Raw genomic sequence first — 15,811 nt, 5'->3', positions numbered from 1 at the left:
GGCAGAACGCAATCCCGCAGGTAACTAGGCCCTGTGCCATGGAGCGCTTTAAAGATGGTGACTAACAGATAGATAGATAGGTATGTAGGTGGGTGGGTGAATAGGAAGCCAGTGCAGCTCGCGCAGGAGAGGTATTATATGGGAGAACCTTGTTCTCCCCATAATTGCCTGTGCGGCTGCATTCTGGACCAACTGCAATCTCCGGGCGCACCTCAAGGGGAGCCCCATGTAGAGAGCATTGCAGTAGTCCAGGCAGGACGTCACCAGCGCGTGAGTGACTGTGCGCAGGGCATCCCGGTCCAAAAGGGGTCGCAATTGGCGCACCAAGCGAACCTGATGGAACGCCTCCCTCGCCACGGCTTCCACATGGTCATCCATAGCCAGCCGGGCATCTAGGAGGACGCCCAAATTGCGCGCCCGTTCCACCGGGGCTAATTGCTCGTCCCTGATGGTCAGAGATGGGATGTACTGGTTGAACCGGGAAGCCAGAAGCCACAGCCACTCTGTCTTGGAGGGGTTGAGCCTGAGCCTATTGTCCCCCATCCAGACCCGCACGGCTTCCAGACACCGGGACATCACTTCGACGGCCTTATATATATATAATATATATATATATAATGATATTCTGCAAATCATTTCTAAAGCCTGATATTTCTATCCTTAGTTTACATTTGAGTAACCTTCAATTTGGGACAAAGATAAACAGATTTTGTGTGTTAGACCTGATGATGGGTATTCATTTTACACTTACACTTAAGTTGCAAAATCTAGTGCAAAAGTGAATCATTCAATTGTTACCAATATTTGTAATTGATAAGGTTACTCATGGAAACCATCTTCAACGTAATATGTTGAGAGTTTAAAGTGTTCATGTTAATTGGAATAGGAGTTAACATTAAAGAAATGTTAGACTTGTCTCAAGACCTAAAATAATTAAGGGCAAATCTCACATCAATCACATTGTTTATTGAATTTCATTATTCAAGTTCTCAACCTTATTTGCTTAAAATAAAATTGGCTCATTAGTTTTTCTCCAGAACAAAAGCATACCTCCAATAATTAATTCCCACTGACTTATAGTTTTGAAGTTAGAAAAGCTTGGCAAACTGGAAAAGAAACATCGTGAGCATGGAACTGAGAATTTTCTGTAATCAAATTCTCCTAGTATTCGTCTGTTAAGACTGATTCAATTTAGGACAGTTAAATCACTGTCCCAAATTTATTCCCCCTATAATTGGAAATATTTTTCCCACCAGAAAGAAAAGCAGTATACTTAACCTCACTGCTTACAACAAGCTGATCGCCTAGGAAAAAATTGATGGAACATTTCATTCAAAATAGCAGAGCCTTCTGTTGTTTACATACTCCAGTTCAAGATAATCTCAGCAATCCAATTTTTTTTAAACAAAATTTTATTGGTTTTCAAATATATAGGGGAGGGTAAATAGGTATACAAAAATTTTTGGCAGCTTTCATACTGTTGGTAGAGATCCCAGCACGATACTCAAATATATAACATTGTACAGACAAAATTATAAAAGAAAACAGTAAACCAAATCTTACTCTATATTGTTAGTCTTGTGTTCCTATATGTTTCTCTTTGTCATTTTCTGATATATCACTGACTGCTATTGTTCCAAATAGTTTTATTTTTGTGATCTGAGCCTTTTTGATATTGCTTCTTCCTCCCTGTCACCGGAGAGAGTCTCAGTGCCCCCCTCCTTCCCATCTTGAGTCTTACTATCTTGTGTTTTACTGTCTCTTTCACTACTCCCACTCAATTCCTCCTCTGAGAGCAGAAAATTCTTTTTGATGAAGGCCTCCGCCTCTTGAACTGTATTAATTCTGATCCTATTTCCCTCCCAGAAGATTAACATCCCCTCTGGTATCAACCATTTAAACCAGATCCCTTTTTCATACAATTTTTTTGCTAGGGAGGAAAATTTCCTCCGTCTATCTCTTTTTTTTTTTTCGGGATCTGTTTGAGAATGGTGATCTTTTCATCTTTGTATTTCAATGGTCCCTCCCTTTGGGCCGCAAGGGATGAGGTACTATCAATCCAAATTTTGTTATACTGTTACACAAAAACATTTCATTTGTAACCAGATTCATATCCTTAAATTATGTATCACATCTGCTAGAAGTGGTAAGACCTATTTAAAGATAGCCTACCTAAATACACTTGTGCCCTCTAAACAAATTTCATAAATACGTTATTAACCTTTCCTATTGGAAGTTGAGTAGACTAATCTCCATTAAATATGAAATTTTATTAGTAAGAAATCTCTGTAATCTACAACCATGGCAAGAATTTATTTATAAAAATAATAAAGTTGGGATATAGATAGATAAATAAATAAATGGCAAAAAAGAACATACACAAGTCACACAATGAAAGTAGTCAATTTCCATTATATTACCTTGGTTGAAAAATATATCCAACCTAGATGTACACTGCCAGTTGATTCAAAATCTCTCATTAACCTCTTGGCCATTATTCTAATTCCAAGTAGAAATTCAGGATTCCAAAAATATCTACCTTTCTTCTATAACCAAAATGATGAACAGACCATTTATTTTATTTTCTTGGGATAGTAGTGAATGTTGCCATTGTGATTAACTTCTGTTAAGACTGTTTTACAGAATGTCGGCAAGAATCAGTACCATATGTCTCTCTGTCACCACACCAGGAAGAAGATTTTTTCCAAAGGTATTTTGGTAAAAATGGGGAAGGCAGGACTGACATATCCCAGTCTGTCCAGGATAGAAGGACAGAAAATGGCTTTCAGGGAAGGGCCACTACTAAGACAATGATCAAAGAGTAGAATCCAAGACAGGATGTAACCTGATTAAACATCTCAACAAGCTCCACCCTACCTCTCACACAAAAAAAATAACAGAGGAAGAAGGGAAGTGCATTCAGACTTGCAAGATTCTGTAACCATAGTTTATGATAAAAGAAATACTGACCTACATAAGATTAAAATCTGATCTACCTTGTGGGGCTAAAGCCAAGTGGAGAATTGCTAGCTTTCTCTCTTCAGGAAGATACTGTGGAACATCATTCTCCTGAGATTTGGAAGGTCCCATCCTGTTGGAAATCTGAAAAGCTTTAAAATTTAGCTATTCCCTCAAGGGCTAGAAAGTTAGATGAGTTTGGCTATATGGCATTTGGATATATTTGACTTGTACACCTCCCAGAGTCCCTCTGTGCAGGAGATGGGCAGTTTCTATATTTGATGAATAAATAATTTTTTTAAGGATCTTGGCTACATGTATTAATGTTATTATGGTGACCATCTGTAGGAGAAGAGCAGGTAGAGCTGGGGATGGAATTAAATGAGTAGTCAGCCTAGAGTCATTATGTCCTCATAAACATTCTAAACCCAATTCCTATTGAATTCCATTTAACCTTATTTGGCCAATTTAGTATTGAACTCTAGTTGATTAGATTCTCGAATATAGGCTTGACCAGATCTTCTGTATATGATCCTGATCTTATTGTTCATGACACAAAATTGTAGAAATGAAAAGAGCGACCATAAAAATTATATAACTAAACGATAGTGTTAATGTTGTTGTATACTCCAGTACGTTAGAAATCTAGTCATCAAATCCCATTTAATGATAAAAGGCTGACAGATACTGGATGGTATGAAAGAATGTATGTCCTGAAATGTATATTAAAAAAGAAAATGTGAACTCTGACCTGCTTTCCTGTAGGGACCAATCTATCAGATGTCTTAGGAAAAATGTAGAAATATTTCAACATGTAGAAATTGTTCACATCCTTTTAACAGAGAGTAATTCCTTCTCTTCTCTCTTCTGTGATGGGTGAAAAGACTTGTAGAAAATATTGCAGTTTGCTTGTTTGTTTCTAGAACCCTAACCAAGATCAGTTAGAATCAAATAAAATCTGGTGGCTTATGATCAGGGGTGGCATACACTTACCTCCGCTACTGGTTCGCAAATGTGAGCTGCCACCTCTGTGCATGCATATAGCCTTCCGTGCATGCGATGGGATGCCATAGAGCTGGGGTGGGTAGGCAGAGCCACCTGCGATTTCTGCTACTGGTTCAGACAAACTGGTCCGAACTGGTAGGATACCACCTCTGCTTATTATATAGGGGCAAGGTCTTATTGCACGAGCTAATGGATTATAGCTTATGTATTATACTTGTCCCTTTTAACACCACTTTGAACTCCATCAGTAAAAGCTTCATACCAAGCTTTTTAGAAGTGGTTTGCTCTTTCCATCTTCTTAGGGTTGAAAGTGACTGGCCCATGGTCACCCAATTGGCTTTATGCTTAAAGCAGGATTAGAACTCAGGATCTCCCAGCTTCTAGCCTGATGCCTTAACCATTACAGCAAGCTGACTCTTAAACTGAGCATATGTTGCTAAAAATATTTTTTGCTCTGTAGAGTGATAAAAAATACTATTGTCTAGTAGCTTTTCACATTCCTGGACCCAAGTAGCATACAATTTAGAATAGACAAACTGTACCAAGGAGAATCAGATAAAATCAAAAAATCCTTAAACTCACATGTAACTGTAGTGTTTGTACAAATGGTAGCTCAAAGCTACCTGGAGGGAACACTCTAAGTGAGCAAACCCATGAAGTTTCAATGACATGTTTGGTTAGCCTATATCAGCAATGGCGAACCTTTTTTGGCTCGCATGCCATAAGTGGGAGGAGCGCAGGGTGGGTCGTGTGTGGGTGTTCCTTTCCCATAATGCAATGTGTGACCCCCAGTGGACATGCGCGCACTACAAGCGTGACCGCCCCCTATTTTTACATGCTTTTTTTGCCCTCCCCAGGCTCCAGGGGCTTTATAGGAGCCTGGGGAGGGCGAAAACAGCCTCCCCGCCCTCCCCGACGCCTTCCAGAGGCATCAGGGAAGCCTCTGGACAGTCCCTGAAGCCTTCGGACCCTTCCGGTTTGCTTGGAGGGTTGTTTTAAGCATTCCAAACGCTTCAGGGAAGCCTCTGGAGGGGGGAAGGCTCTTTTCACTCTCCCCAGGCTCCTATAAAGCCTCTGGAGCCTGGGGAGGGCAAAAAATGGCTTTAAAAAAGGGTGAACTCAGCTGGCCAGTGCGCACATGCGTACTGACCAGCTGATAGGGCAGCACCTCGCGTGCCCTGACAAATGGCTCTGCGTGCCACCTGTGGCCCGCGTGCCATAGGTTCGCCATCACTGGCCTATATACTGCTGATATTCAATTTCATATGAAGAACAAGTGCAGTTAAGAAGGAAGCAAGATTTCCCCCTATCATTTGCCTACAGTCCAATGTTTGCCTTGGGGGAGGAAGGGAGGGAGGGAGGGAGGGAGGGAGGGAGGGAGGGAGGAAGGAAGGAAGGAAGGAAGGAAGGAAGGAAGGAAAAGTTCTACTTTAATCCAGGAAAGTATTAAGTATATAGATTAGATGTTCGGTGAAAAACTAAATGAAACAGTAACTGAGAAATCTGCCATGTTGCTGATTGTAATAAAAAAAATATCTGCAGGGACTTTGAACATTCCAAAAGATGAATAAACAAGAAAAACAATGGGTTATTCCTAGAACTCATCTCATTCTCTCCATTGCCAGCTAAGTTTATCCAGTTTGCCATGAACAAAGCCACTGCCAGATTCCTCGCTGTGTTTTATATTGGTAAGTGAAAATGTACACCTCATAGCAGACATACCAGCCCCAAAAGCATGAGATTGGCTCTCATCATAACATAAGTCAGCACATAAGGTGATTGTCCAAAATCACTAAAGTGCTGTAATATCTGACAATTTAAGACAAAATTGCTCCAGATATACTGACTTCTGATGGTTTCAGATATTAGTATAGCATGCTGGCTTCATCCCTTCTATTTCTAAATAGCCTACAACTACATAAACATGGGATGTTCCTAGATGTTCCTACTTGAAGTCTTTGCCAGCAGAGATAAAGTTGGTGAAACAAAGTAGAGAGAGGCAAGAGAAAGTTACACCAGAAATAAAACGTGGGAAAGAAACTTTATTCTTACTGAACCTGAAATCCAATTTCAGCATTTCCATCATTTGCAATCTGCCTGTACTATATCCTTGACAAAGGGGTGTCCCTTCAAAACACATTGGGGCTCAGTTATAGTAAAGTATATTGTTGTTTTTGCTTTGTTTCATCCTTGCTCAAAAAAAGGGGGGAGGGGGGAGGGGGGAGGGAGGGAGGGAGGGAGAGGCAGGATCTTTTGAATTGTAAACATGCAGATTCAAGTAGGATTGGAATAAAGGATTTCTTTATTCTCCCATTTATCCTTTCCTTATATGTTTATTTTATTTTATTTAGCATATGGCACCTTACATGTTTAAATTGGTTACATGTCCCCCTTTCCCAAACAGATTATTTTTTTTAATCTGATGGTTGCTGAAACAATTTTCTGACTACAGCTGTTTGGAGTGACATTAAGGTAATTGTTTTATTTCCTTGTAGCAATCTTTAGCTTCAAAGCTACTTTGAACCTGATTTAATCATACCCCCACATTTTAATTCATTTAGCAGTGCCCTGACATTGCACTGGAAAATTTTGGCAGTCAGATTTCAACAGTGTAAGTGGAGGCCTTTATCTCTCAAATAGTCAAAAATCAGTTATTCAAGCTAACTTCAGTCATTTTTGGAAGTTGGGGGGGGGGCTTTTATCAATGGAAATAGTACTGGGATTAGCATATACAAAACTTTGGAAAAGATTCCAAAATGAAGACCTCAAAAAAATGTTTAAACCCTCCCCCTCCCCCCATATCCATTTTGGTAATACAATTACCTCACCAGATGGCTTCCAGAAAATTGAGGTGCCGAATTGTACCCCTAACTCTCCCCGACCTTTCCTAAAGAAATAAAGGAACGTGGAGATGAGATAGTCTTCCTTCTTCAAAGTGGGCCTCATTGCTTTCAGTGGACTTTTATAATTCTGTAAACCTACCATTTATGGTAGCAGTGCAAATCTAAACCTATGTTCCTGCCCCAATGGCTAAACCTGCTTAGAACACAAAGGCTACCCTACAGCCTTGGCTACAAAATCATTCCATTGATTTAAGTGGATTTTGACTGGATGGAGTCTGCTGAATTCAGAGCATGGTGCTCAGTGCATAAATCTTTGATGACTTTACAAGGATTGGAGAACAAGTACATTGCAGCTGCTGACTTTCTTCTTGGGTTCAGTAATTTGGCAAGTAGGTTTTATTTTCTGAGTGGCAGAAATATCGTCTGAATCCCCTTGCTGAGATTCACTGGCAGAGCTTTGTGATCATTATACCACAACTGTGTATGTGGTTTTACACTGATTTACCAGACACAACTCTTTGGAGAGCACTCAGTGAGGGAAGAGACTCCATCAGTTCAACTGAAAGAGCAGCTTGGAAGCATTTAAGCAATTTGAACATTATAGATGTTTTAGCACAGGGCTCCTGAGTATAGCCAGAGTTTTAAACACAGCCACCATTAACTACCTAGCTTTTAAGAATGGCTTCTGTTGTGTACTAAAGTAGTAGAGCCTTGCAGTTAGGGTTCAAGAGGACATTAGTTAGACTTCAGAGTTAGGGAAGTTGGGATGTGACATTTAATAGGAGCAGCACAGTAAGTCCATAGTAGTATTTTAATAAATTTAATAATTAATTTCTAACCAATCCTTTTTTACAATCCTGCAGTACCTTGTCCATTTATTTCTTAGATTTTTAGATTTTTATTTCTTAGATTATAACTATTTCCTGTTTTCTTTGTTTCCCATGGAATGATACTGAGCATGCCCACGTGAGCTTGATCTGGCTTTGCAAACCTGCAATAAATATTTGCAGATTAAAGATCTCTGGTGCTTCGCTTGACTAGACAATGAAGCTCAGCTTGGGACACTCGAGAACAGAGAAAAAATTGAAGTTGTAAACAGAAGAGAAATATATTCAGAAGTTCCTTTTTACAAGATTGTTGTTCCTCTTTTCACGGAACACTTTTTATTTCAATTGATCATTTTATATCTTTTGTAAATTATAAAACTGCTGTATAGGTAGAGATAGCTTTTTCCTCTTTTTTTTTTTTTACTCGAGGGTTAAGGCCTTTTATTTTTGCATGACGACTTTTAGACTGCAAGCCTCAGACCAGGATTTTTTTTTTCTCTTAATAACCTTTATAAGATGTTCTGGAAACATTTCTCAGCTAAATAGCAGAGTAAAAATGTTTTAAATAAACGAGTAAATTGGGAATTATGATTTAAGGATATACGTTTCCTAGCTCCCTTCACAGAACTATCATTTCCTTGCAGTTAATTAATTAAATATAAAATCTTATTAAGAAATCAAGTATTAGTTTAGTACCAGTGATACAGTGGCATCTAGGGACTACAAGGAACAGACAGCCCATAGTACAGATTGTAAAAATTACTGCTCATATTTTTTAATCCATTTTTCATGCAAATAAAATGTTTTTGGGCTAAATCTTACAACCTGGACGGAATTGGGGTTGTCTAACTGAAATAACTGATCTCTTCTGCAGTTCTACCTTTTCTAAACACTATCACTATCAAGCGTTTAGCTGGACACAAGCATTGCTTTACGCCAATAATCTCTGTTTGCACTTGACCTAATTAGTCAGCAGTCCTTCAACAGTTTGTACACTCCCGATTAGAACAGTATTTCATGAGATGATAACAAGGGACAGAACTGGAAAGCGGAAAATATCAAAAACCTCAAACATGATTTCCCCCTAATTCTTGGCCTTAAAAAGGTACATGAATGGATTTGCTCTGCTATAAGAAAGCACAATCATATCAAAAGCTTCTTAGAGCATAATAAAGCAGGCCATTGTTCTGTTTAACATGTGGTGTAACAATGATTAAATACAAGGGACCATGGCAATATGTGCTTGAAAAGGTCAGTTCCCATTTGCTGATTAAGTCTTGAAACCAAACAGAGAGATGACAAAGATCTACCATGCTTTAGAGGTGTCAATTTTATTCATTTATTTATAAATCCATTATGGCTATTTCTGTTTACATGTTACAAAAGGTCAAATGGCATGGTATTCAGGGACTGTTATACCAGATACAACTTTGATTTAGAAAGATATTCCAGAAATCACTTTATTTTTCCAGTGTAAGGCATTTATTTACTTGTTTCATACAGTACAATTAATACCAGAACCCTAAAAATATGCAACCAATGCATATGAAGCCAAGATCTTTTACAAGGCCAATTAACTTTTCCCTTGTGCTATTTCGGACCAAATGGCTAAAATGTAGAGTTTATTCCACCTTGTCATTTTTCACATGATAAGAAGGCTCTCTGGCTTTCTTTTTGATGAGTTTTTGGAGACAGCCAATCCCATTCATCTGAGTGAAAGGGTCACCCCCAGTGCTGGCAGTACAGAAGCCATTTTTTTGCCTAGGAGCTCAGTGTTGATCGATTTCATTAACACAGCCAGCTAAATAAGAGTTGAGTATATTTCATTTTCTCTGTATTTATTTATTATCATAAAATTGTAACAGTTCAAAAAGTCATCGGAGTATCACATCTAATTCAACACTCTGCTGAATGTATGAAACATCTAGAACATGTCAAACTCACATCGTCACGGCATATCAGGACTTTTTTCCCCTTCGCTAAACCGTGAGTAGGCATGGCCAACATGTGATGCATCCAGCCCATAGGCTGAGAGTTTGATAGCCCCGCTCTGGAATATCTCTGAAAGAATACTATCTAGCTTCTGTTTGAAAGGCTTTTGGCAAAGAAGAAATTATGGCAACCCTATCAGATAGACTAGACTTAAGAAAGAGACACCACCCAGATCTTGTTCCAATAAAGTAGCTTATTAAGTCTGAATGTGTTACCTTCCTTTTTCATCTTGATGAACATTAACAAGGAGACCACTATCTGAGACACTTTCTCAAAGTACTTTCTTGGTCTGGGCTCAAGTTTCATTTACCTGAAGATCTTCCTTTTGTCATTCAAGGCCATCCTGTTTATCTACCACATTCTATCACTTTCCATGCATCTTACTCCACTCACTTACAGCTCATATACCCTGTTTCCCTGAAAATAAGACCTCCCTGGATAATAAGCCCAAGCAGGCTTTTGAGCGCATGGACTCAAATAAGCCCTCCCCAAAAATAAATCCTCCCCAAAAATATTGCAACACAGCAGCCGCCATGAGATGACCACTCTTGCTGCCTCCTGCACCTCAAAAATAATAAGACTTCCCCGAAAATAAGGCCGTGCTTATTTTAGGGGTCAAAAGAAAATAAGACCCTGTCTTATTTTCAGGGAAACAGTAGAGAGGACGATCACCTGACATCTAAACTGAACCTACTGTAGTTCCTTGTAGTTTTAAGCCATTGATTCTGGCCTTTCAGTCTGGCCTGAATTCTAAGCTATTCTTTTTATATCATAAGGAAGCCATTTCAAAATATTTCCTTTCCTATTGTGGATAGACCATTGCAAAAGTATTATTTGGAAACATATTGAAAACATGGTTCTTAATTTCCTATGTAAATTTGGAACTCTGCTACCTGTTTACTATCTAAAATAATTTAGCAGTTGAATTCCTTGTTACAAACCATAGGATCAATCTGTAAGGCTGGAAAAGACAAACGGTTTGCGGTGTTTCTAACTGAAATCTCTTATTCCGCTCCTTCAAGGCATTAGAAATACTTCAACCTTCCCCAAATTGCGGTCTCCAAATGTGTTGGCTTATCTCTGGAATTCCCAGCCATCATGAACAACTCTGCAAATTTCAGTCCAAATATAGCAGGAAAACATGAAATTGGGGACATACAAGATACAACACAATGCAGACAGATTGCCTCCATCAAAAGAAAAATTCCTCCTTATCTATGTGTCCTGATTTTTTTTTCTGGTAAGAAGTGGGTATTAAAATTCCAGCATTTCAAATGCCAATTACAACAAATAGGGGAAGTCACACAGGCTTTGCACTTTTATTATCTTGCAACAGGGAGAAAGTGACTCTCTCATTTTAAACGGAATGCAAGGAAAAACTGTTTATTGACCAAGCAGCCTGATTCATATATAAGGCCTGGCCTCAATCCTGCTAAATTGCAATACCTTTGCAATAGACTTATAATGGCAGCATTATTTTTGACTGTGTGCTGGTGTATTTATCCCCATGTCCCCATCACACCCCCATTGTTTGAGCCCTTGGATACTAATACACATTTTAGAAACAGCTCCATATAAATAGTATGAATTTCCTTGCACTGGAAAATGAGTCTTTAAAAAAAGAAATTTTAAAGTCTGGGTTAAAAACACTTTATGCAAACATTTGCAATTAACTTTAACCTTTTTTAAAAATGAGCTTTTAGACAAGTAATATCTTTGTTGCTAATAACTTATTTTCTTTTCCCTTCTCGATTAGCATTCTAGTTTTAGACTGACTAGGAGTATCAGATTCATTTTTTAAAAATTATTTAATTACAAAATGAAGGCATTCAAGTCTGAAGACTGGATATCCATGGTGTTCCATAGAGTAGGGTGGTATTTTTTAAAGAAGGCCCTGTCATCCATATAAAAATTTTCACATAAAGAATGTATCGAATTTACAGCTTTAAAAGGAAAAGGTTTTACAGCATCATCAGATAGAAAGTACTTAATCAGATTGTACATTTAATAATATGTTGTCATAATATTGAAAATAAAACTATGATGTTTTCCGCTTCCCTTTTAATAGTACTCAGTATATTTATTTGATGAGCTGAGAAAGTTAGCTTGCAATAGGTATTTCTGGGAAAACAAACAAGGAAGATAGTTAACAAAGATATTTTATCCTATGCCAACATGATTTTTTTACATATTACAATTATTCTGTTCATTTTCTTTCTCCTTTATACTCATGTATAACATTCATTATGTGATTAATCAAAAGAGTTCTATAATCCAATTTTGTAGTTGGAAGAAAAGATTTGTTTGGTTTCATATTCAGTAAAAGGGGGGAAATGAACTTGTACATGAAAATATGTTTTTGTACAGGAGAGCTAGCACAAATGAAAATATAAAAAAAATCAGTGTGAATCAAATAGCATTGTAAAGTAAACAGAGAATTTCATCTATGGTATCTATTTACAACTAGAGAAAGAAGTAAGTTGCATTGAACATATCTCACTGAAAGGATCACAAAGAAAGAATACTTTCTCTTAAACCACTGAGGTCTTAGAAAGCTCAGCTTTTTTCACAGTTCCTTTTCTAAGTGTGAAATCCTTCATATTTGATTCTCTCAATTGGTACAGAATAAGAGATACGGTCTTTTAACAATACTGCATTTTAAAAAGACAAGACAAACATGATTTTTTGGGGGGGAAACAAATATAGATAGTGAATACAATCAAACACTGGCCATTGTGTCAAAGCTTATATTACCAGTTGTTATATCCCAACATCCACAACCATATTGGACATTTTGGAATTTAATACTATAATATTTGAAATCGATGAGATGGCAGTAGGGGTCCACTCAAATGTGTATCTTTCTTTTGCTTTTCATATAGAATGTGTGTCCTCAAGAAATATTTAAAACAGTTTAAAGCTAATTTTCCTACAAAAGTTAAAGATGCACAGATCTCAAAGATGCAATATCATAACAACGTCAGGGACCTTTGATGGAAAATAGAAAGAAAGTGCTTCTGAAAGATATGACTTACATTTTCCTTTCCCAGCCTCATTTGTTCAATGTGCTGAAATACATAGAAAGAACACACTAAAATAAGACTTTTGATCCATCCCTGGGCACATATCCTCTTGGGTTCTGGTTGTGCACTAATATTTTAATTGTTTTATCTCACCTGAATCCTTTGAAGAGTCAATGCTCAGTAATCAGACAAGGTGCCACCCACTTCCAATATCCCACCACAGCTGAACCTAAGACTTGTCTTGCAAACAGATCCCCGCTTCACCCAATTCTTTTCCGGTTTATTCTGCAGAGAATTTTTTTAAAGGACCTCCTAAAGTCATGATTGAAGATAGTATAGATGACAGGATTCAGGGAACTATTGCAATAACCAAACCAGAAGAAGAACTTGAAGAGGGTATCAGGAACATAGCAGCTGCTACAAATAGCAGTCAATGTGTAAGTGAAGAAGAAAGGAAACCAGCAGACAACAAAAACTCCAATCACTACTGCAAGTACGAAGGTGAAGCGCTTTTCTCGGTTCTGTCTCCCCCTCCATCGTGAAGCTTTGGCATTCCTTTCCTCTTCTACTTGATTAGGCAAATGGTCCCCAGGCTTAATCTGGCAGAGTTTGGTTTTGCCCTTACTTCTGGGGAGCCTTTCTGCTTTCCTAGACTGAGGAGTGTCATTGTGTTCTGAAGAAGACGTGTCCTCCAGGTCCATACCATTGACTTCTGTTTCCTGGCTTCCTCTTGCCAATATTGTCTTTCCCCCATTGAGCTTGGTTATCGCAGCCGTATCATCTTTGTTATCCAACCCATTCTGTCTGCTCTCTACAGTCTCCCCTTGCTTGTTGAGAGGCACTCGAGACCTCCTTTTTGCAATCTGGTAGATACGGATGTAGACCAGGATCATGATAAGGCAAGGAGCAAAGAAGGAGCCAATGCTGGAACAGATGATGTACCAGGTCATCTTATTGATACTGCAGCTGGGCAATTTGTTCTCAGGTTTCAATTCTGTTTGTTCATGGAGCTGACCCTCGGGCTCGCCCTGCTTCATAATGGAGATAAGTGGTGGGAAAGAGATGACAGCGGAGATGACCCAAACCAGGAAGATGATGCTTTTGATGCGGCGTGGTGTGCGCTTGAGGTTGTATTCAATGGCCTGTGAAATGGACCAGTAGCGATCCAAGCTGATGGCACAGAGATGCACAATGGAAGAGGTGCAGAAGAGTACATCCAAAGCCAGATAGATCTCACACCACACCTTCCCAAAATACCACTGGCCCATCACCTCATTGGCAAGAGAGAAGGGAATGACCAAGGTGGCCACCAGGATGTCTGCTGAGGCCAAGGAAACCAAAAAGAGGTTCTGAGGGGCCTTCAGCATCCGGCTGGTGAAGACAGCAATAATGACTAATACGTTGCCAAAGATGGTGAAGATCATGAGCAGTGTGGCCAGGAAGATGAGGGCTAAGGTAGTGGGCAAGGGGTAAGGAAGGCCCTCTTTCTGCCCGCCCTCACTTCCATTCAGGCTCCCATTGCCATCCATGTGCTGTGGGTAGCTGTGTTCCAGCTGGAAAGTGGGCAGCTGGGCCAGAGAAGCTAATCCCCCTTGCTCTGGGTACGGGCTCTTCAGCTTCAACATCAACCCAGCTTCATGGACGTCACTTAAGACAGGCACACCCTGCGAAGAGGAGGAGGAGATCCCGAACCTGTCTTCAGCGGAGCTGGTGCTTTCTGCAGGCACCGGAAAGCCACCGATTCCAATCAGAAGCAAGAGAAGCGGCTTGGCTCAGCTTCCATTACCGCCCCCCGCCTCCGTTTCAGTCATCGCCGACCGGCAGGGCGACCGGGTCTCTCCCTTTCTCTTTCTTTTCTTTCTTTTCTTCCTTTCTTTCCTTTCTTCCCCGACTGCCCCAGATTTTCCCTACAAAGTCCAGCCGAGACGAGGGGGTGGGGTCCTCAAGAGGCCATTCGCAGCAGGCGGAGCGGGAGTCAAAAGTTGCTTCTTACCTTCACTCCGCGACAGGGAAGGTGCGGACAGGACCTCCGGGGAAGGCAGGCGGCGGAGAGGGAGCCTGGCTTCTCCCGGCGGAGCAGCTCCTGCATGGGGGCGACGAAGAGCTCCGTTTTTAGCTAATTAACCGCGCCAAGAAACGCCAGGAGGCAGCGGAGGCTCCCCGCCGCACACTCTCAACCGGGCGCCGCTGCTCTACCGATGCAAACGGCCGCAAACGGAGACGGTTTGGGGCTCAGGGTTGGGAACGGGATGCAAAGTCTCCTCCTCCTCTTCCAGAAAGGCAGCGCTGGCTCTCTGGCTGAAGCTCAGCCCTTCTGGGCTCCCGGTTCACTTTATAGCCCGCGATCGGCTCGGCGATTCAGTGGCTCAGCGTCAGCGCCACGTGGGGAACAGCCCCCGGCGCTCTTCCCCGCCTCTGTCTCGCAGCCGCTCCTCCGGCGGAGAGGAGCTTTTCAGCCGGTCGCTTGAGGCTCAGTTTTTGGGTTGTTTTTTTTTCTTTTCCCCGAAAGCAGCCGTCCCCCCACTCAGCGTCCCCCGGGGAGAAGCCCTGCGTGGTGCACACGCCCACCCGCCAACTTCTCAAACGGCTCGCTCGCTCGTACCTCCACCTAACACGGCACGCCTCCCTCCCTCCCTTCCGCCCGCCCGCCCTCGCTGGATGGGGGTCGAGCTGCACATACGCAATTTCTCTGAGCCTCCTTCCCGGTATTTACACCAAGCCTTTTCCTCTCTGCTCGACCCGCTTCCAGACATGGAAGTCAAAGCCCAGTTAGTACCGAAGCGGGAAGGCGTCTGGGCAAGCAGTTGAACCCTGGACTGTACTTTGCTAGCTGTGTTTGAACATTGTACACGCGTCCGCCCATTAATCGGGCATAAGGTGCATCGCATCTATCGCCATCCTCTTCTTCTCTCCCCCCCCCCCCGAATTTTATTTTAGTTGTGCTACATACGTTTTAACATATCAGTTCTAACTACAGTGGTTTCCACCAAGGTCCTCAAGGTTTAATCCTATTGGTCGAAGGGTCTAACAGCTCCCTATAAAAGGGCTGCTGTCAGACTCAACCTTCACTGGATTGTCCTCACTTGTTGTACTTAATAAAGAGCTGTTGTTACCATTAAGCCTATGTGTGCCTATCCATTACCCAACCTTACCCTGGTGACGA

At 40.8% G+C, this 15,811-nt stretch overlaps 1 protein-coding gene across 4 annotated transcripts; it reads right to left on the bottom strand.

Annotated features, from left to right (window-relative positions):
• Window positions 1-10,245: 10,245 nt before the first annotated feature.
• ADRA2A (adrenoceptor alpha 2A) lies at window positions 10,246-15,133 on the bottom strand. 4 transcript variants are annotated; one of them, XM_081953732.1, is made up of 3 exons: window positions 12,802-15,133; window positions 12,661-12,693; window positions 10,246-11,746 (listed from the first exon to the last, which is right to left on the bottom strand). In XM_081953732.1, the coding sequence occupies exon 1, from the start codon at window positions 14,271-14,273 to the stop codon at window positions 12,909-12,911; it is 1,365 nt and encodes a 454-aa protein (XP_081809858.1). In that variant the 5' UTR covers window positions 14,274-15,133; the 3' UTR covers window positions 10,246-11,746; window positions 12,661-12,693; window positions 12,802-12,908. The 4 variants fall into 4 exon arrangements, with proteins under 4 accessions (XP_081809858.1, XP_081809856.1, XP_081809857.1 ...); XM_081953730.1 differs by having other exon boundaries at window positions 12,661-15,133; XM_081953731.1 differs by having other exon boundaries at window positions 10,246-12,693.
• Window positions 15,134-15,811: the final 678 nt, after the last annotated feature.

This window comes from Natrix helvetica (genome assembly GCF_964273705.1).
Source record: "Natrix helvetica genome assembly, chromosome: 5".
NCBI lineage: Eukaryota > Metazoa > Chordata > Lepidosauria > Squamata > Natricidae > Natrix > Natrix helvetica.
This window is presented reverse-complemented; position numbering and strand designations above follow the sequence as displayed.